Source organism: Microtus oregoni, unplaced genomic scaffold (genome assembly GCF_018167655.1).
Source record: "Microtus oregoni isolate MIOR12 unplaced genomic scaffold, Mior012 000019F_ref0000042, whole genome shotgun sequence".
Taxonomy (NCBI): domain Eukaryota; kingdom Metazoa; phylum Chordata; class Mammalia; order Rodentia; family Cricetidae; genus Microtus; species Microtus oregoni.
Genome location: NW_024543078.1, coordinates 13,016,398 through 13,037,620, shown reverse-complemented (window position 1 = coordinate 13,037,620; position 21,223 = coordinate 13,016,398). Strand labels below are relative to the sequence as shown.

The following is a 21,223-nucleotide window of genomic DNA, read 5'->3' as shown; positions in this document are numbered from 1 at the left end:
CTTCTCTTTCTCCTCAAATATCCTGCTGCTCCTGTAGCCCCTGAATGCAGCTGCTTGCAGACTTATCTCTAGCTCAGTGTGACTTCCTTCTCCCTTATGCATCCTCCTTATGCTGCCAGGATCTAAGCTTGTTTCCCTCTCATTTTTCATCCAGACTCTAATGGTCCTTGAACTTTAAAGAGTTTTTCTCCTATGGTTTATGAAATATTTTAAGTATATCTTTAATACTTTTCTTGCAAAAATTTTTTGAGATAGTAGATTTAGCTGGCCTGGATCTTGTTGGTTGTGTGGACCAGGCTGGCCTTGAACTCACAGAGATCCACCTCTCTCTGCCTGTGCTGGAATAACAAGTATGTGCTACCTCATCTAGTCTAAAAGTATCAGAAGCAAAGAATACTGAGATTGAAATGATTGTTTCACCTGCACAGTGGTATTTTCTCAAAAGTAGAAAGACATTTGGTGATATGTTTTCCAAATGTGCTCTTAAAATTAAGTCCAGATGCTTGAACTATCTAAGCATAAACCATGAAAGGCAGCTCTTAACATAGAAACTTTTTAGTTTCATCTATCTATCATCTATCTATCTATCTATCTATCTATCTATCTATCTATCTCTCATCCAGCTATCTATCTCTCAATCATATCTCTCAATCTATCATCTACCTATCATCTATCAAACATCTATCTATCTCTCAGTCATCTATCAATCTATATTCTACCATCCATCATCTATCTAACTATCAATTGTCTGTCTGTCTGTCTGTCTGTCTGTCTTCTGTGTGTTGTATATACATGTCAGGGTGGGCTAAAGGTGCCAATGTGGGATTGGAAGTCAGAGGAGGATGCTGGTGCCCGTTCTACCATTCTCTGCCTTGTCGCTTGAGAAAATTCTCTCACTGAACCTGGATATAGCGTGACTGCCAGCAAGCCCCAATGATCCTCCCACCTCTACCTTCCACAGCCTGAGGGCTGCAGAAGCTTGCGTACTCTTTTTACATGTGTGCTGAGATTTGAACTCAGGTATGTGTAAGGCTCCTACCTGCTCCTGCCCCTTCAGCTGTCGCCCCAGTTCAATAATAAAGCTTTTAAGGGTGTGTTCAGATTAGCATGTAACCTACCCCATGCATGAATACTCCAAACATGACCTATATCACAATCAAGTCAGTACTCTACTCCGAGAAAATGAGAGTTTGCTCACTATACTAGTATTCCCTGGTGAATAATCACTATTAACTAGATCCCTTTATTCCCTACATGATTTAGAGTGAGAAGATACTCCCATGTCAAATTTTAATAGCATAGCCTAGCAAAGCCATTAATAAAATTTAAATTGTCTTCACTAATGCTTGAGATATACTTAGATTTTATCTCCCTTAATTGTAACTATGAGATGCTTATTGTTTTAAATAATTTAATCATGTTTTTCAGACAGCATAAACTAGAAGATGCTGGTATAGCAGGCATAGCTGAAAAAAAAGAAGAAATCAAACCTGAAAAAAGTCCTGGAAAAAGCACACAACACTCACAACCATGTGTGGACAGAAGACGTGTCAATTACGCTAAGTTCATTCACACGAACGCAAGGACATACAACGAGCCAGTTCCCTACATTGACAGCAAAGGGCCGGCGAAGCAGGTTGGACAGACGTTTGCTGTGTGCAGATAGGGTTAGACTCGAAAGCTGCTATGCAGGACAGTTTGATCCCCGTCTGTTTGAAGGACATGACGCATGGCAGCATAGTGCTGCTGTAAACAGTGGTTAAAGCAGCAGCCTGGAGCGCTTCCAGCAGAGATTATTTGTATATCTGTGAAGACTCCAACCAGTCACGTTCGGAGAGCTTCACGCTGTAGCACGCTGAGAAGCATTCTGTAGGGTCGTGTTTGTGACGTGTGCTAACACAGCACTCCCGGGCTCTTCAGAAATTGAGACTTCCTACAAGAGTGCCTTCCACTTATTGGATGCACAAGTTCGCTGACAGACATTCATGCTTCCAATTGTGTAACCACCATCCTGTAATCATGTCTTCTCCATGTGTACCTATTTGGGCTTTTTTCAACTTTGTGGTGTCACAAAGTAAATATTTTAGAAAAAATAATTGCTAGGAATAAGCTCAATTTTATGTAAAGTATATTCCTTAACCTGTACAACAACTTCTACGAGGCATTATTGAAAACGTTTTACAGATGATCCTCCAGTGTGGTTACAAAGCCAGCAGCATTCTTTGTGGCCCAGGACTACTGGCCAAGCCAAGTGCCTCTCACTCTATATACCCTAGGTACATTTTTTTTTTACTTTTTTTTTTTTTTTTTTTTTTTTTTTTTGGTTTTTCGAGACAGGGTTTCTCTGTGGTTTTGGAGCCTGTCCTGGAACTAGCTCTTGTAGACCAGGCTGGTCTCAAACTCACAAAGATCAGCCTGCCTCTGCCTCCCAAGTGCTGGGATTAAAGGTGTGCGCCACCACCGCCCAGCTGGTACATTATTTTTTAAGTCAGAGTTGTTGAGGGTAGTTTGTTGTATTTGTCTCCTATTGTTGTGGTTATCCATTACAAGCCTCAATACTGGCTTTAAGCCACGCGGATCTACTTCCAGGCAGTCCTGAGTTTGGAAGTCCCAAGTCAGCCAGTCTCACTGACTCCTTGTAGGGCTCGGAAGGGAGACTCTGTTCCTTGCCTTCCCCAGCTTTAATACCTCGGCTCATGGCACCTGCCTCTTCAGAGCCATCAGCATCACAGCCAAGCCTGTCCTCCTGACGGCTACCCCACCTTCGTCTTTGGAGGACCTGTGGGATAACTGTGGTTCACCCAATACTGCAGAGTAGTCCCTCATCTCAAAACTTCTGCTGGCAGCGAGTGCCCTTTGCAGTGCGAGGCAACCACTCACAAGTTCAGAGATTCAAGCAGGAATGGATTTGGCTGATCAGAGGAACGCTTTTCTGATCATGTGCTTACACTGTAGATCTCACCCTCTCTAATGTGTAAGACATGTTACCCCCCATGTACAGTTTGTGGCTTTAAAAAAGATCATCCCAGAAAAAAAAAAAGCAGTTCCAGTTTGTCCACACGCTCCGTTCTCGCTCGTCCATCCTCTCTCTGCCACTCTCTGCTTTCCGACTCTGGGCAAATAAGCTCTGACTTCCTTATCTGTAGAGCAAAGATAGCAATTATGTCTTCTAGTAGGAGGCCGCTTGTTTGTTTTCCTGGCTGCCCAGACTCCTGAAATAATCACACAGAAACTATATTATTTAAATCACTGCTTGGCCAATCACTTAAGTGTATTGCTAGCTAGTTCTTACATCTAATATTAACCCATTTCCAGTACTTTATATTTTATCACGAGGTTTGTGGCCCTCCTGCAAACATGTCTGTCTCTGGCAGTGGCTCCATGGCTTCTCCCTCTCTCCACCTCCCTTTTCCCAGCATTCAGTTTAGTTTTTCCTACCTAGCTCTACTCTTTTGCCCTATCACAGGCCAAGACAGTTTCTTTATTAACCAATGGTATTTACAGCATACAGAGGGGACTCCCACATCAATCTCTCAGAGGGATTTTGTGAGGATTTGTTGTGAAATGACACACAGACACACATCTTCTGGCCCCAGACAGGGAACCCGTGACAGACCAAAGTGCAGACACCACCAAGGTCTGAATTAGGGAACCAATGTGTTTTACTGGGGTTGCTTCCAGGAGTATAGGTGACAGGTTATTTCCTGGAGCAGAAATGACCCAAAGGCAGCTTCGTCTGCAGGGTCCACCCCAGTATGGCTCACAGCTCCCAAAGCCGGGAAACTGGAGCACAGTCTGTAGCCTGCAGGCAGCTTAGCAGGTTGGAGAGAGGCCTGTCCGGGCGACTCTGCCCTAACCCTCTTCCAGGCAGTTCGCCTGGTTTCTGCTTCCTCCAGGCTACTGGTCTGGTCTGAGTATTTTTTTTTTTCCCAACTCAGTTTCCTTCCTTCTGAGAGGGACTCTTAGCTGTCTTCATTACTTATTCTTGGTGTATTACTTACGCTAGGGAGGGACCTAGTCAATGCTGTCAGTTTCAGAGACTTTCTGAAGCCATTTTGAGTTACTTATCTTCCCATTTAAAGAGCTTCCTATAGGATGGAATGTTTGAATCTGTGAGGAAACTACTACACAACAGTTAAAGTCCATACTTTTGTTAAGCCCCTTTCTAGATGCTGGGGATTCAGCAGTGAGCCAAATAAATGGGGGAAACGCCCTGACCTTGGACTGCTTATACCCTAATGGAGGAATGAGCCATAGTAAACTAAGTAGGATGCTGGGTGGCCTGGGCTGGCAAGAGATACAGAAGGCCTGCTGGCGGGAGAATTGCAATTGTGTTTCTCTTTTAATTTTATTACTCTGTGTGTGTGTGTGTGTGTGTGTGTGTGTGTGTGTGTGTGTGTGTGTGTTACAAGAGTCTATTTTCTTCTTCCATTGAGTCCTATGGGAGCAACCTCAGGTCGTCAGACTTAGTGGCAGGCGCCTTTCCTGCTGAGCCATCTTGCTGGCCCAGAGCTGTGTTTTTAAATGGGTGATCAGAAAAAGTCTCAAGAAGGTTTTTAGTGAGGAAGTGGCCACCATATAGGCCATCCATGATACACAAAAGAAGCCTGGACTAAGCAATTGTTCTTGGGGGCAGAGTCTGATCTGCACAATCCCGGGACTGCGGGGCCAACTGTATCCTACCGACAGCAGCGTTCTGTCGTAGGAGCCCTAGCAGTGTGGAGTCGCAGAAGTTCATCGTCTCGTCTGCTGAGTGAGAATACTGCACTTTCCCGTGTGTGTTTTCCAGCAGGCCATTTGTGGAAGGAAGTGTGCGGTCTGAGTGCTCTCAGACACCTCACCTTGTTCCACGGCTTCGTCTTCTCTGGCTAGGTGGAGTTCTGCTCCTACATCATATGTCATGGAAACTGTCTGGGGGACCCTCCATACTGAGGCCATCTACTGTCCCTATGTTAGCAGGCACTGAGTGCTAGCTCAGCATTGAATCTAACTCACCCCCAACACACACACACACACACACACACACACACACACACACACACACAGTGCAGACACCAGGGGAACAAAGCTGGGTCAGAAAATAGAAAGAAAAAGAGAAGCTTAAAAAAACAAATCTCAAATAATTTATTCTAGCCTGCAGGTACTGTGGAGAACCCCACAGATGTTAGGATGGGCTATCAGCATAGCTACTGGTAAGAACAGGGCAAAGCGAGTCTGAAATGGAGCCAATCACAGAGAGAGAGAGAAAGAGAGAGAGAGAGGCATCACAGGTACAGAGGGTTTGGCTACAAAGGGAAGGGATGTTCATGTTTCAAAACAAAAACAAGAGCAGCAATGACCTTGCGAATGCCCCAGTTTCCAAGAACTTAAAGAAGACTCATTTTATTTCACAAGTATGTAAACTTCGTTCTTTCAGTCAAGATGACATTTCTTTTAAAATGTAGTGCAATTAAAATACAGTAATGCTGACTTTAAAATAAAATTAAGCTGCCTGAATATTTTAACTGCTATCTAATGGTATGGTAGAACACTTAGATCTCAGCACCGACTCCTTGATTATATGTTTGGCTGGTTAGTTTGGTAGGACCCTGATGTAGGGTAGTGTCTCCCTATGTAGATAGCCCAAGCGTTGAACCTGAAATCCTCCTGCCTCAGACTCCTGAGTGCTGCGATTACAGCTGTGTGTTACCACACCTGGCATTTAGTTTTATTGGTTCATATGTGTGTGTGTGTAATTTCTACCTAAAGACATAAAATTATGGGTTCTAGGAGGAGGGAAACTGGTTTGCTACTGCTGTTTGTTTTGCTTTTTCTTTAAAGCTAGTCTAACAACGGGAAAATTCTGTTTTTAATTTCTAAGCATTGGCACTTTCAGGCAGACTGCCCTGGCTTGCTGTTCCCTAAAGTGTAGTTTTCAGAACACTAGTTCTTGCTTGAAAAGAAAAATACTTTTCCAAAGTGAAGTCAAAGGTTTATTTTTAATACCCTTTTCAGAGAGTCATAGTTCTCACTAGTAAATAAAAGTTCTGAGAAATCCTGTGATAAGCGTGTTTGAATCTTCTTGAAAATGCTCACCCTTTCCCAGATAGTTTTATCTACGGGAACTCCTTCTGTGTAACGCCTATTAATAAACACATCAGAGAACTGGCGTTTCACAGAACACAACTTAGAAGCGACTGTTACAGGAGACATTAAGAGTTGCTTTTAAAAAGCTGTTTTCCCACCTCCCTGGTATCTGCTGTTTGAGAAGATTGTGACTTCTATGACCGTGGCTGCCTAGTGTTTGTGATAAAACTTATATTTTTTTAAAGACACAGAGTTCTATAATTAAATTCCATGGTCTCTGTAAGGTTTTGTCAGAAATCCATATCCTTAAGAATTCTCAGAATGTGAAGGTGGTGGTGGTGGTGGTGATGGCAGTGGTGGTGATGGTGGCAGCGGTGGTTGTGGTAATGGTGGTGGTTGTGATGGTAACAGTGGTGGTGATGGTAGTGGTGGTGATGGAGGTGGTGGAGGTGGTTTTGTTTTTTCGGACAGGAAATTACTATGTAGCTCTGGCTGGCTGCCTGGCCATGAACTCACAGAGATCTGCTCTGCCTCCCGAGTGCTGGGATTAAAGGTGTGTATCACAACAACCTGGCTACCTGGCTCTGTCACCACCTGTGGTCTTAGCCAGGGAGCCACGATTGCAATTATAATTCTAGGCCTACAACCTCTTGCATTCACTGAACTAGTTTCTCTAGAATGTTCTTCTTGTGTTTACCACTTATTGTCTGAGGAATATCCCATGATTTACCAAGGGAATGGAAGATAGCAATGTTTACAAAAACATATCTGAAAGCTTGCAGATAATATATAATATATATTAACATATATAATATATATACTATTTTCTAATAGTAATCTCCTTGAGCTGACTTCTAAATGTGACCATTGGATCCAAATGGCAGCAATCAAATTTTTCCAGGGTCAGAAGGTTGTAAAGATCTTTATCATCAAGAATATGTCAGTATTTTCCCAAAATGGAGCCCCAGATACTAGCATCCTGGGGCTTAAGAGAGTTAGGCCTTAGACTATCTTTCTTTAAAAATATTTATTTATTTATTTTTATGTATACAATATTCTTTCTGTGTGTATCCTAAAGGCCAGAAGAGGGCACCAGACCTCATTACAGATGGTTGTGAGCCACCATGTGGTTGCTGGGAATTGAACTCAGGACCTTTAGAAGAGCAGGCAATGCTCTTAACTGCTGAGCCATCTCTCCAGCCCCCTTAGACTATCTTTTTAACTTCCTGTTAGAGCTCAGAGCTTCAAATGAGGAACAATCTTAGGCAGTGCCTGCTTTACAATCTGTAAAACATAGCCTGCCCTCCAAGGCCTAGACAAACGATCACACTCTGCAACATTTCCCAGGTACGTTTATTTTGCCATAAAATAATTGCCAAAGCCAATCAGTGCAACGTTAGAGAGGGCACGGAGCACTGACTTTTTCTCTTAACCTTTCACCTGAGAACAAGGTAAGATGGCAGGGAGCCTCTATTTCCTTAATCTCATGGCCTCCTGTGAGAAAACACCACAATCAAAAGGCATGCACACATGCACAGGTGCATACATGTTCTCATGACCATGCTTTGCAGGTATGGGGAAGAGGGTCCAAAACGGGAAAGTAAAGAGGGTACCCCTGAAGAGAAGCTGCATCTAGTGTCCAACAGTCTTGAAAGCACTCCAACTACAGATCCTCATTTACCAATCAGACATTAGGAAAAAGTGTTCATTATTTCCTTTACATCTGTGAAATTAGATGGTTTTGATAAAATTCTTAAGGAATTTTACTTAAAGGTGAACCCAAAATCTCTGCTTGCATTATGTTCTAGGGATAAACATGGAGGTCCAGAAATGCCCTAATGGTTCATTTGCCCAGAGTCAATTTTCCTGTTACCTAAGTGCTAGAAAAATAAGTTTCTGCTCACCCAAAGTAGATGATATAAGTATGTCTTATGATCTTTTTATAGGAAAACTTCCTCGGGGTAGTTACAGTTTTAGTTTCAAAGTATGTCTCTTCTAAAATGTGTGTAGAAATTTAAATGTCACAGTCAGGGCTGAAGGTGAGACCTAGGCCTCAAAGGTCTCCATGGGTAGACTCTGTTCTGTCATGAAGAGCAAGGCTAGCCTTCTCAGCCTCTCTTTCACCTGGCTGCATTCTTTTACTTCTTAGGCTCCAGAACTGAAAGCCAATAAACGTACCTACATTATAAAGTACCCCATCCATGGTGGTCCAGCTACACAGACTAAGACCCTTAGTGCTTTGAGATAATGTGGGTAACCTGGGTTTATCTGCCTTAGCCTTCTATGTGTTGGGAATAGCTCAGAGGTCAGAACTGAGGGCATGTGCTAGTCGGCTGGCAGCTGCTGACTACTGCTGTACCTGGAGGTGCTTCTTAACCTCTTGTCCTTTCTCATCTGTGAAGGGATGCATCCGCCTCAGAATTGTGCTGAAAGTCAGTAAAATAAGGCATATCCATTCTAGAACTTGGGCCTAACAGGCATTGTCTTAATTATGGGATGGAGGAGAAACCAGGAAATCTGAGACCAAATGACTATTTTTAACCAGATAGTGAGCAGACACCATCTGTTTGTAATCTGTTCTAGAGTTTTCTTGAGGTCTATACTAAGTAGTCTTAACTTCAAACTCCATGTTTCAGCTCATCCTGGAAATATTGACGTGAGTCAGTTTCAGCCTATTGTTCTGATTTTCCTAGGCCCCTAGTTTCTGTGAAATGTGTTGACAATTGTCCACCATTTCATCACGCTTGGCTGCAAGCTGCTGGCCCCAAACTGGTCCTGATTTAAGAAATGGAGATCTGCTTCCTGTGGATCCTGTTCTGCTCTCGATCCCCTGGTACATGTGCACCCCATCTTTCCCCGTCTAAGAACGCCTCCTAAACCACCTGGAGCTCGTAGCTCTGACTTGGGTCACAACAGTGTTCCCTTCCACGTTGTTGTACTTCCTTACTGCTTGCTTCCCATCTCCCCAAAATAATTTTTTTTTGTCTTTGGCATTTTCACAATTTTAGTCTATTTCTAAACTCTGAACACTGTCTGTCAAGTTGGCCCCATTAGACATTACCCTGAATGTGCACCTCTTCCATACATGCTTGTCTTTTTAGAAGCTAAACTGATTTGAGATGGACTCCTGTGCAGCTACATGGGATGGGCCTAGGAATGCCTCTCCCTTTGTATGGTGGGGGGGGAGGCTTGATTGTCAGAACTAATTATTGTAATCACATATTCATTCCTTTTAAATCATATGGTAGACATTTTTACTATAGATTCATAGCTGATTTTTTAAGACATTTATCTTCATTATTTGGATGTGTGAACAGGTTGGATGGCCCAGCGCACGTGTGAGGTCAGAGGGTGGCCTTCAGGAGCCAGTTCTATCTCTCTGCTGTGGGTTCTGGGGGTCAAACTCAGCCTACCAGGGTGGCTTGGTTTCTGTCTCTGTGACAAATCACAACCAAAAGTGACTTATGAACCAGTGTGCGTTGTTTATTTGTTTGTTTTGTGTGGGTTGTTTTTTGTTTTGAGGGTTTTTTTTTTTTTTTTGACTTAAGGTTCCAGAGCAATAAGAGCCTGTTGTGGGCCAGGAAGCAGGGCAGCAAGGGGCAGGACTGAAGTTGAGAGCCCACATCCCCAAAGGCAAGAGCAAAGCAGAGAAAGCAAACAGGAAGAGAAGCAAGGCTTTAAACTCAAAGGCGCCTCCAGCAAGGCAGCCCCTCCAAAAGCTTCCCAAACAATACGTTTTCTCACCTGCTTAATCCTCTCATCAGTCCAACATTTAATTCTTAAACCTAAGATCACATTGAGCCCTAATCAGATCCCAGACTTCCAGGCATGGGGTTGCCTTAAGGCCTCTCTTCCTCCATCAAGCAGTTTTAGTGTTTCCATCAGAGGGGACTAACCGTTCATTTCGCTCTCAGTTTCTGAGGGTTGAATGGTCCCGGATGCTAGGAACCCATCACTTCTCTCTTCTATGCAACAGCTAGTACTAACATTTCAGAAACATTGGAGATCGTTTCCCTTAGGGCAGTTTTTCTTTGTACAAAACTACAGGTTTATGAATTATAAATCCAGGTGAGTTGTGTTCAGAATTGTGACATTGAAATAGAAGAGAGATGTGAAGTAGGAAGAACGTCCTACAATAATCATAACAAAAATTCCATGATTCATTTTCATATATGTTTAACATTATATAGTCTTATAGAATTTAAAATGTATTCCATTATGTGGGGTGGGTTATGGACTAACAACTTTGCAAAATATTATTTTAGACAATACATTAGAATAGTACATAATTTTTAGATTAAATCATGTTTAACATATGTGTGTGGTCTATACATAAAACATAAATATAAGAAATAAAAAGAAATATAACTACTGTGTTAATTGTTATGACTTTATTACTAGAAGGTAGTGTAGTAATTGAGAAGATATATTTCAGTTAAAATATGTGACTATTTTTAGATACCATTTCCAAGCTCATACCCTTGTGAAAACATTAACTTCTGTATTTAGGAATCCCTGGAGAGAGTCTTAGTAGAGTGCTTGCTGTGGTACCATTAGCTTGGATCCCCAAGATGGGCATGCCTGTATCTTAGCAGCGGGGGCAACGATAGGAAAGGCATGGCTGGGAAGGCAGATATGGGCAGATCCCGGAAGCTCAATAGCCACCCACACAACAGGACTAGTGAGCTCCAGGTTCAGTGGTAGACCCCATCTCAATAAACAAAATACGGGTGCAACTCAAGAAGACACCAATATCATGTGCTCCACATGCATGCACATGCACACATACAGACTTTCACATACGCCCTACACAGAAAAAGTGAATAATCTTTTAATTCATTAATTAAATTCATTAATTGATTATTAATAATCAATTAATAACAAGACTGATACCTTGTTACATTAAATAACTGGATATTCATAGACTTCAAGCATCAGACGAAACTCTCCATCATCATTTGATATGAGTTTCCCTTTTTTTTTTCTGTGAAGAGAAAATGGTGGTTCCACAGTGAAGCGAAAGAACCTGTCTCCCAGCCACCTTATGACACCAAGAGCACCCAGAGAAGTGATTTTCAAACGCCAGCTTGCCCACTGGTTTTGCCAATCAGACACAACAGGATGCGAAAGCCTTCTTGTGGAATAGGTAAGGTTAGCCATGGTAAAACTTTTTATTAAGATGTTTTGGGTACCTCCTGAGAAAATGATCTTTTTACAGGAGCTGAAAATACATGGACAGCCAAGAGAGCCCGGGAAAGGCTCTTAGTCCCTCCCAGGGGACCCCATGTCTCCAGACACTGGACGGACATTAGTCACACCTGAGCTTCCAAAGTCAGAAACTCTGGAACACTCTGCCCAGTTTTGCCATCAAATTCTAAAAGCTGTAACTATTGAAATAACATCTAACCCTAAATGGCAGAAACTCAGAGTATAATCTGAAGGGTGCTGATGGTGGGTGTGGAATGTCCCTCCTAAGCTGGTGTGTCTGAACAGATCTCCAGCCAGTGATGTCTTTGTAAAGCCTTCAGAATGTGGAGGCCCCACCTAACTTCCTGTTCTCTCTCCAAATCCTAACCATCAATGCAGTGTGATTGGCCAACTTCCCTGCCACCATGCCTTCCCTGCCACAGTGGGCTCATTCCTCTGGAGCTATAAACCAAAATGAATCCTTTTTCTCTTAAGTCGCTTTATATCAGAGCATTTTGACCCAGCAGCAACAACAACAAAAAACAAAATGCTAGTTGTTATTACTCTTTATAGATAGTGCTTACAAAAGAAGAAATAGTCAATTAAATTTTATGAAATGTGAATTTAAAAGTTAAATAAAAAAATTAACCTGTAGAATATCCTTATTCTAAGAATAAGCATAATGATTTCCAAAGCATATTTCCCTGGTTTTTTTTTATCATCTCATTCTTATTGTTAGATCACGTTATGATCAGTGCTTAAAATACATAACTTAGGAAATACCATTACAGATTATTAAACAGTTTTAGATCTAAAATGATTTATTTGTCTATCACTATAGCAAACCGAGTCACTTCTTGTTAAAACCATAATGCTAGTAAGAGTCAACAAAGGATTCCTTTTAAAGATCTTTAATGCTCTGACTTCTGTGATCTGGTCTGTTTAGCTGAAAATACATAGGTTAGCTAGACCAAAGGTCACAGCATTAAAAAATAGAAAATGATTGTATGTATCATGCATAATTCCTAGCTCCAGGTTAGGGGTTCGTGTAAAGGGCTAACTAGTCATCTCTGACAATGGCCTCTCCTTTAGAAAGAAAATTTCTGCTTCTGACTCATGATTTAGAGTGAGGACAGACAGCTCCATTTTCTGCCTCCTAAGACTATGAAATAGCAGAGAAATAAGGATAAAGTGAATGGAAGGAAATTTTTATGTAGTGTGTGGGAGAGAGAATGGAAGCCTACTGTGGGTCAAAGACAAAGAAGCATATGGAGATAGAACCTCCGGCGTGTCAGCAGACACAGCAGAGGACAAAAACCAAGAAAGCAGGAGAGCATCACTCCAAGTCAGGCTTTCGCCACAGCAGCTTCTACCCTGTCTTAACATTAACTACTAAAGAGCAGGCATATGGCACACACCTCTAATCCCAGGACTCAGAAGTTGGAGGCAGGTGGGTCTCTGTGAATTTAAGGCCAGCCTGGTCAGTATAGCAAGTTCTTGGCCAACTGAAACTTATAGTTGAGACTCCATCTCAAAATTAATAAAGAAAGGAAGGAAAGGAGAAAGGAAGGAAGAAAGAAAAGAAGGAAGGAAGGAAGAAGGGACTACTAAGAGCTGGTTCAGCCACTAAAGAGCACTTCCTTCTCTTGTAGAGAACCCTAGCTTGGCTTCCAGCATTCACACGGAAGTTCACACCTGTAACTCCACTTCCAGGGGGTCTGATGCCATCCTCTCACCTCTGCCGGCTTTTTCATTAACATGATACACATAAACTCACACAGGCACACACATACATATAAGTACTAGAGAACTCTTTTTTATTAATGAAGACTATTGGAGCCTAGACTTTTAGCCAGACAATAACTATCATACTGGGTGTACTAGAAAATCATTCTGATCCTTCTATTCTTAATCATGAGTGGACAGCCAAAACACAGAATTATGCCAAGGTAATTTCCCTGGATAAAGACAAGGAAACATTAAGAGCATAAAACAAAACAAAAATCTAAAAAGTGTGAGCGAAGAGAAACCAGGTAGAGAGGCCATCAGGAAGTTCAATCTTTCTGGCGCTCTTTTCTGAAAGATATAACATGAATTCTAATCGGTCTTAGTGATAAAAACCCAGAGTCAGATATTGAGGCAAAGGCTGAAAGGCCAGAGAGACAAAGGAGCCAGTCACAGCCACCTCTTAACTGCCAACTTCTCAGGCGGAAAGGGGGTGAGCTCCTGTTTCTGTCCTGCTTTATCACTTCCTCTCTCCGCCCAGCCATACCATTTCCTGTTTCCTCCTCCCAGGTGCTGGGATTAAAGGTGTGTGCCACCACTGCCTGGTCTCTATGGTTAACTCGTGACTAGCTCTGCACTCTGATCTCCAGGCAAGCTTTATTTGTTAGAACACAAAATATCACAACTGGGTCATATGACAGCTCCATTTTTAATTTTCCTGACACCTCCAATCTGATTTCCATACCATCTACTGTTTTTCAGGCTCTATCAACAATCATCAATATATTAGAGCAGCAGGTTTCAGGGTGGCACCTTCAGCTAGCACAGAGTTGAAGTCACTTGCTGAAGGCAGACGATTGGCTCAGCCGGTAGCTGGTTGCAGTGTCTGTGCTCAAAGCTAACACTCTGCTCAGCCTCTGAAATGGTAAAGAAATCACCCTATAAAAGGCATTGAAAGGGTGCACTGGGTGTAGCTGGATCTGAAAGAAAGAACATAGACCATCATATCATGAAACAGCAAAATAAATTATGAAGAGAAGATTCTCAAACTTTCCATATGAAAACAAGAAAACTGTGACTATTTAAGAAACGATCTATGTGAAGTCCCCAGCTCATTAGCACTTGCTCAGTGAGCTCGTATCTGTAGATTCTCAGGGGAAATCATACCCTAGCAGGTTTAAGTGGCATGGGTACTAGGACACTTTCTGGTGGAACCAGGCATTGAACTTACCAAGAAAGAAACAAAACTCTCTATGGCTCTTAAAGGAACAAAAATATTATAATTAGATGATTCGTAGGATTGGCACTAGAACTAAGTAAAACACCATCTGAAGTTCTACCGCAGTGCTTGTATATAATAATAATAATAATAATAAATGGTGGCTGTGTGAGTCTTTAGATATTGTATTGTACTGTTAGGTACTGGATTGGAACTTAGCTTTTAAAACCTAGCATATTCTCTCTCTCTCTCTCTCTCTCTCTCTCTCTCTCTCTCTTCTCTTCTCTCTCTCTTTGTGTGTGTGTGTCTTTCTGTCTGTGTTTTGGTCTATCTACCTGTCTCTCCCCCTCCCCCTCCCTCTTCGATTGATATTCCCCATTACTAAGTTCATTATTATATCCTAAGGTCTAGCATAGTGATCAAACTCAATAAGTAGTTTGAATAACCAAATGAATATACAGTCAAATGCTAAACTATTGACTATACCTTCTTAGATGAATACTACATATTACTCAATAAACTGAATTCAAATTTAAACTCCCAAAGAAAAAGTCCCAACACTGACCTGAAACAATTCCTATGCAGGAGGTGCTTTGTTATTAGTGAAAAAAATTACTGTACCACTTCAGGCTGTGTAAAACTTCAGCTGTGTGCCCGTCTTTTACAGCATACGCACTATGCCAGCATGTACTGGGGCCAGCGGGAAGCAACCTCCCGTCATTCTGTTCCCTCAGCCCACGTCGTTACGCCTCATCTCTGGCATTTCAGCAATGTTATCTTGTGCTGACAGTGAAAGTGCCCTTCCCACCACACAGCTTCCTGGCTGCCACCCACACAAATGGCCGTGCTTCATGCTGTCTGAGGCCCTGTAAGATCGAGTCATATTCTGGATTTGTATCATAAAACTTCGTAATCTGGAAAAGGTGATCTAATTGGTGAATTGGTGAAGGGTGGCATTTTTGGTTGAAATAAACCCTTGGCTGCTAACCTATGACTTTTTGTATTTTAATGTTCTTTTGAGTTACAGATTCAGACCCAGTGGTAAAGTTACTTGCCTAAGATGGGTTTCAGTTTATTGTTTTGCTCCAAAGTGTATGCTTTCTGCTGCATTTATTTATTTATTTGTTCATTCATTATTTTAAATCTGGCATATGGAGCATCTTAGCTTCTTTTCTGTTGCTGTGAAGAGAAATCATGACCAAAGCAACTTGTAGAAGAAAGAATTAGTCTTAGTTTCAGAAGGAACACTCATGATCACCGTGGTGGGGAGCATGGCAGCAGGCAGGCAGGCATAGTGCTGGCGCAGGAGTGAGGAGCTTACACATCGAGACAACCACCACAAGGCTGGGAGAGAGATAGCTGGAAATGACTTGGGATTTTGAAAACTCAAAACCAACCCCCAGGGACATACCTCCTCCAACAAGACCACACCCCCTAATTCTTCCCAAACAGTTCCACCAACTGGCCACCAAGTATTCAAATATATGAATGAGGCTATCAGGGATAATTTCATTCAGACCACTACATGGAGCTGGCAAGATGACTCAGCAATTAAAAGCACTTACTACTCTAGCAAAGAACCTGGGTTCATCTTCTGTATCCATAGCTCTCGCTCAACCTGTGACGTTAGCACATGTGGAATCTGAAACCCTTCTCTGGCCTCCGTAGGCACCTGCACACATATGCCCCTTCCACTCACACACATACACACACATACACATACATACTCACACACATACAAACATATATACACATGCATACTCCTACACACATATACATACACACATGTATACATACACCTCACACATATACACTCAGACTGACACACACATACATATACACACTGACACACACACACACAAACACATATATACACACACAAATAAAAACAAAATGAAAACATCCAAAATAAATCATGAGAACTACAGTTTTTACTTTTGTGATGTTTTTATGTGGGACTCAAGTGAATTCTACTGAGAAGAGTGGTGTTTCCAAGAGGAAAATATTTGCTGATGTTTCATAAGTAGCCATAAAGAGTTAAGAAATGTTCTCAAGTTAAAACTGCTAACTTACAGCTGGGCGGCGGTGGAACACACCTTTTTAAGCCCAGCACTCAGGAGGCAGAGGTAGGTAGCTCTCTGAGTGGAAGGCCAGCCTGGTCTACAGAGTACTGGGAAAGACAGCAGGAATCAGGGAGCATCTCTGGGGTCAGCCAGAAACCGAGTGCAATGAAAACTCCCAAAAATCTGAGGATGACCCTAACTGAGACTCCCAGCAGCCAGAGGTGCAGAGCCTGGAGCAGCTGTCTCCTGTAACCACACAATGCACTCACATGACCTCTAACCTACCATTTGCTCTGCCTCAGAGATATGTGGGGTAAAGGTGACTTGGAACTTGTGGGAGTGGCCAATCAATGACTTGAGACCCATACCATGAGAGCAAACCCCCTCCTGATACGGCCTGAAAGACCAGGACCCAGAGTCTGGACAGCTCATAGACTAGAACCAAAGATGACTGGAAAAAAAGAGGGAAAAAAGTCAATGAAATGATTTCTAGTGATAGACTGCTATACTCATAGATCATTGCCTAGCCCAATTGTCATCGGAGAGGCTTCACCTAGCAGCTACTGGAAACAAATGCAGAGACCCACAGTCAGTCACTAGGCAGAGCTGCAGGGATCCTGTGGAAGAGTGGGAGGAAGGATTACGGGAGTCAGAGAGGTCAAGGACACCACGGGAAAAATACACAGAGCCAACTGACCTGGACTCATGGAGGCTCATGCAGATGGAAGAGTCAGCCAAAAGTCTTGCATGGGACTGATCTGGGCCCTCTGCGCATGTGTTGCAGTTGTGTGTATTAGTCCTCTGCGGGGCTCCTGGCAGAGGCAGCGGGAGTCTAGTCCCACTGCAACTTACATCCCATGGCTGACTGGTGTGTTTTGGAAGGCCTGCACTTTCCTGAAGGGAAAGGAAGGGGATTTGTTGGGGGGAAGTTGGAGAGGGGGACTGGGAGGAAAAGAGGGAAGGAGTGGAAACTGATTTATCTGGGAAAAATTAATTAATTAATAAAAATGTTAAAGATGTAATTTAAAAAGAATGCTTTTGCAAGCCTTTTAAAAATGTATCTTTTCTGCAGAATTTACAATGAGCTTCCAAAGCTACACTGAACACTAGAAAGTGGAGGTGAGGGAGAAAAAAATGGGGAAAGGAAAAGTGTGTAGAATGTTTTTAGCCAAGAAATAAATTATAAACCTAATTAAATCAAGCTGCTTTCTAAGTCTATATTCATATAGGTAGAGAACATTATTCAGAGGTTTACTTTCTTATGAGAAAATTATAAAACAGTAAATCAAGTCCTTGAAGAAGAAAAAGGAAATGTGGGATTATCTTGATTGTGTTAGCGAATGTGGAAGTCAGCCCATAGTGGGGAGCACCATCTTCTGGGCATGGGTCAAGGGCTGTGTAGGAGTGAAACGTGTGATCTAAATGCCAGAAGCTGATGGAATTCATTTCTCTCTGCTCTTGGCTGTGAGGTGCGAGATGATCCATCTTACATCACTCGACCTCTCTGAGATAACGGACTGTAACCTGGGACAGGAAACTGGGCAAGTTCTTTTTGTTCAGGGTATCTTAGCAGAGTAACATAAATGAAACTACAATACAAATTAGGTACATTTTAAAAGAGAGGAAAGTGAATCTCAGTAAAGCTAAGAGGGCTGCCCCCAAATTGCACACGCTCAGGATATGTGGCAGAGCCTGAATCTGAAGACGTTCTTGTGCACTGGCTTCTCCACTAACTCACCATTCAATTCTAAGATGCAGAGGTGCTGTGCTTTATCTAAGAAGTTGTCGCTTGCTGAGATGAGTGAAAGCATCGATGCTCGGATAGTGAAAACATGGTATTCATAAGGAGACAGACTTTTATCAATATACAAGAAAAATATAAATTATGGGATTTCCACAGTGCTGCAGCTCTGATGTTGTTGGCACCTGCTCTTCTTGGTGTGCTCACAAGTCCTCGGAAACTGGGTGCTACTTAGAAACCAAAGGAAATATTATCACTTGTATCCTGTATGTATTCTCCATTCTTATTTATTCGCCCAAATTAGACTACGTTCATTCGCTTGTTTTAGGCAGGTTTTCATTATATCACTCTTGCTAACCTGGGATTTGCCATGTAGACCAGGCTAGCCTCATATTCACGAGGCTACACACCTGCCTCTGCCTCCTGGGTATTCACACCAAAGATTGCAGCACCACGTTAGGACACAGTCTGTCTCACTGGGAGGAACCATGAGTTATTTTACTTTGTTCCGTTTTGTTTGAGGCTGAGTTTCATTGAGTATCCAAGGCTGTCCTTAAACTCATTATACAGCCCAGGCTGGCCTCAAACTTGTGGTATTCCTCCTGCCTAGGTGCTGCGATTAAAGTATATTCCACCACTTCCAGCGTACAAATATGAGCTGTAAAGATTATATTTTGTTACACTTTAATGGTTTTTATACATAAGACACATAATTTGAATGCTATAAAATATATGATCAAAGTTCAATCCACCCCTCTCTACCTTTCCTCAATCACACAGTTCTTCCCTACTGGAACCACCAGAATCAATTTCTTATATCCCATAGATGTGCCGGGATATGCAAATTCTTACATCCACATCTGCATTTGCTAAAAAGAGAATCAAAAGTATTTCCTTTGGCAGCATCCATTCAGCTCTTTCATTGTCAGTAGCAGGTGGACATTGCAAACGAGGGGAACCTCTGTTACTGGGTTGAAGAGTAAAGACTTTCTGCTCAGCAATGCCAGCCATCCTGAGTGTCCCCGTGGCATCAACACAGAACTCTTTGGGCATCGTGGTAATCACTTAGCCACGACCACACATTCAGTGGAAAATCTTCCATACCCTTCCTAGTTGTCAGAAACAATTTGGCAAACAACTTTGTTCTCGCTAAGGCATACTGGTGTCTGTTTCAAAGCCTAACAGGAGCTGAAGAAACGGCTTAGTGGTTAAGAGCACTGGCTGCTCTTCCAGATGACCTGGGCTTTATTCTCAGCAGCGCGCAGTGACTCCCAACCTTCCATAACTCCCCAGTCCTCAGAGATCTGACACCCTCCTCCAGCCTTTGAAAGAATCGGGTACACATGTACATATACACACATGCAGGGAAAATGCTCAACCATGTAAAATAAAAATAAATATTTTTAATTTATCAATTCCATGTGTGAAACTAATTTTTTATTTAGATATTTTCATTCAGAATAAATTCTGAATCCATATTATTAGAGCTATGGTTAGGTAACTTAAGGGATTTCTGTTGACCTTTGTTTGGAACCTACTATGTAGAGCAGGCTATCCTGAAACTCACGGGACTGCTTGCCTTTGCCTCCCAAGCACCAGGACCGAGGGAGTCTTCCTCATGCCTGGCATTTTTGACAGTTTCATAAAGGATAAATATCACAATATTTGTATTTCCATATTCAAATCTAATTATTGTACTGATTTCACTAAAATACCTCTCATCTTTCCTAGTTCCGCTTACGTGCCTGAGTTCATCAGAACATGAAAACAATTTCATAGAATACATCTCCTTTATTCATCAATATGATTCCAGGAAAAGTCCCAATGAGCCCATCCTGGGAAAGGTGAGGCAATGCTCAGAACTAAGCATTTAATACGATACAGAACAGACGTATAGGAGAACTTTTCAATCGTATTTGTGTTTCTAATGGTTTATCTAAACAAACATAGTCATCAGCAGCTTAGACTCAGCTCGTGGCGTGGAAAAACAAGGATGGTGTCATGGTTTTGAACCACAGAGCCTTTGGTATATTTACCGAGAGCACTGGTTTAAAGTGATAATTGATTAACATTTTAGATGTTCTCATAAGCAGGACAGAATTGAAGAGTTGTTGCTGGAAAGTCTAACAATACAGATGTTTGTTTTCATAGTTGATTGTAAGGAATCCTTCTGACATTTGGACACAATCATCAAGTCTATGGATTGATTATAGTTTCATTTGCAGCCATAGCAACCTACGAAGCAAAAAATAAAATCCCACGCAAATAGTTGCATTTGGACAGGTAGCGGTGATCAGAAAGCACAGACGCTTCGGTGACTGCTTTTGCCTTCTCGGCTCCGTCTATTTCCCCCCTGTTTACAAGGCTCACCAAAACTTCTGTGGTGTCTTTGGTTTTGGACTGAAGTGACAGTGAAGAAGCAGACAAAGACGTTCCTTCATAACCAGGACTTGAACTCCCCACACACACAGCTCCAGTTCAGGCTTCCCTGGATAATGTCATCTTTGTTTTCCTTTCCAGAGACACGGAACCTTTGTGCAGAGAGAGATAAAGCCACGGACTCTGACGATAGTTCCCAAGGAACCAGAGGTATTACCAAACGCTCTAGGGTCATGTTCATCAGAACAGCCCCCAAAAACAGAAAAAGGAAACTCATCAGGAGACAGAATGACCTCACCAGGCCCACGCTGGCAGAATTCCCAAGAACTGCTGCAGACGTAGATCAGCTTAGGAGAAGCAGAAGGCAGCCAGGCCGGCAGGCCCAGCGCCTGGTGTGGGTGAGGAGTGTGGCGCACTATAGGGCGAACTCTTCTCACCAGGCACGGGCCCTCAAACCCACTAATAATAAAGCCAGGGTAAGTGAGGACAAACTCTGGTGTTCAGATAAAAGCGTCATCTTTGGAATGTAGGCAGATTTCCCCAATGTCATGTGGGCACTCGGCACTGGCATTGTTATGATCAATAACCTCAGAACACAGAATTTACATAAATAGGGGGAAAGATTAAATAGTCCAGCCCAATTTTATGTGGCCCCAATGAGGGATAGATTATGAAACAGTCTATCTGTCTTTTTTATAAACAAAACAACTTAACAGAAAAACAGACTCTCAAAGGAGAGGCCCAGTTCGTTCCATCGTTAGTCACAGCCCTACAGTCCCACTGGTTGGGATGCTGACTGTGCTTCATGAAAGCTGTGTGGCCTTGTGTAAGTTATTTAACCTC

At 42.4% G+C, this 21,223-nt stretch overlaps 1 protein-coding gene across 1 annotated transcript; it reads left to right on the top strand.

The window, feature by feature from the left end:
- The first annotated feature begins 1,417 nt into the window (after window positions 1-1,417).
- On the top strand, window positions 1,418-20,980 carry CUNH2orf73 (chromosome unknown C2orf73 homolog). The gene is made up of 4 exons (XM_041669502.1): window positions 1,418-1,636; window positions 11,059-11,212; window positions 19,733-19,845; window positions 20,522-20,980. Exons 1-4 carry the CDS (start codon window positions 1,418-1,420, stop codon window positions 20,720-20,722), a joined length of 687 nt encoding a protein of 228 aa, XP_041525436.1. The 3' UTR covers window positions 20,723-20,980.
- The last annotated feature ends 243 nt before the right edge of the window (window positions 20,981-21,223 follow it).

Coding starts and splice junctions, on each gene's coding strand:
- CUNH2orf73 (XM_041669502.1), top strand. CDS start 1,418: ATGTTTTTCAGACAGCATAAACTAGAAGATGCTGGTATAGCAGGCATA. Junction 1,637..11,058: donor GCAAAGGGCCGGCGAAGCAG/GTTGGACAGACG, acceptor TTTTCTGTGAAG/AGAAAATGGTGGTTCCACAG. Junction 11,213..19,732: donor AAAGCCTTCTTGTGGAATAG/GTAAGGTTAGCC, acceptor CATCTTTCCTAG/TTCCGCTTACGTGCCTGAGT.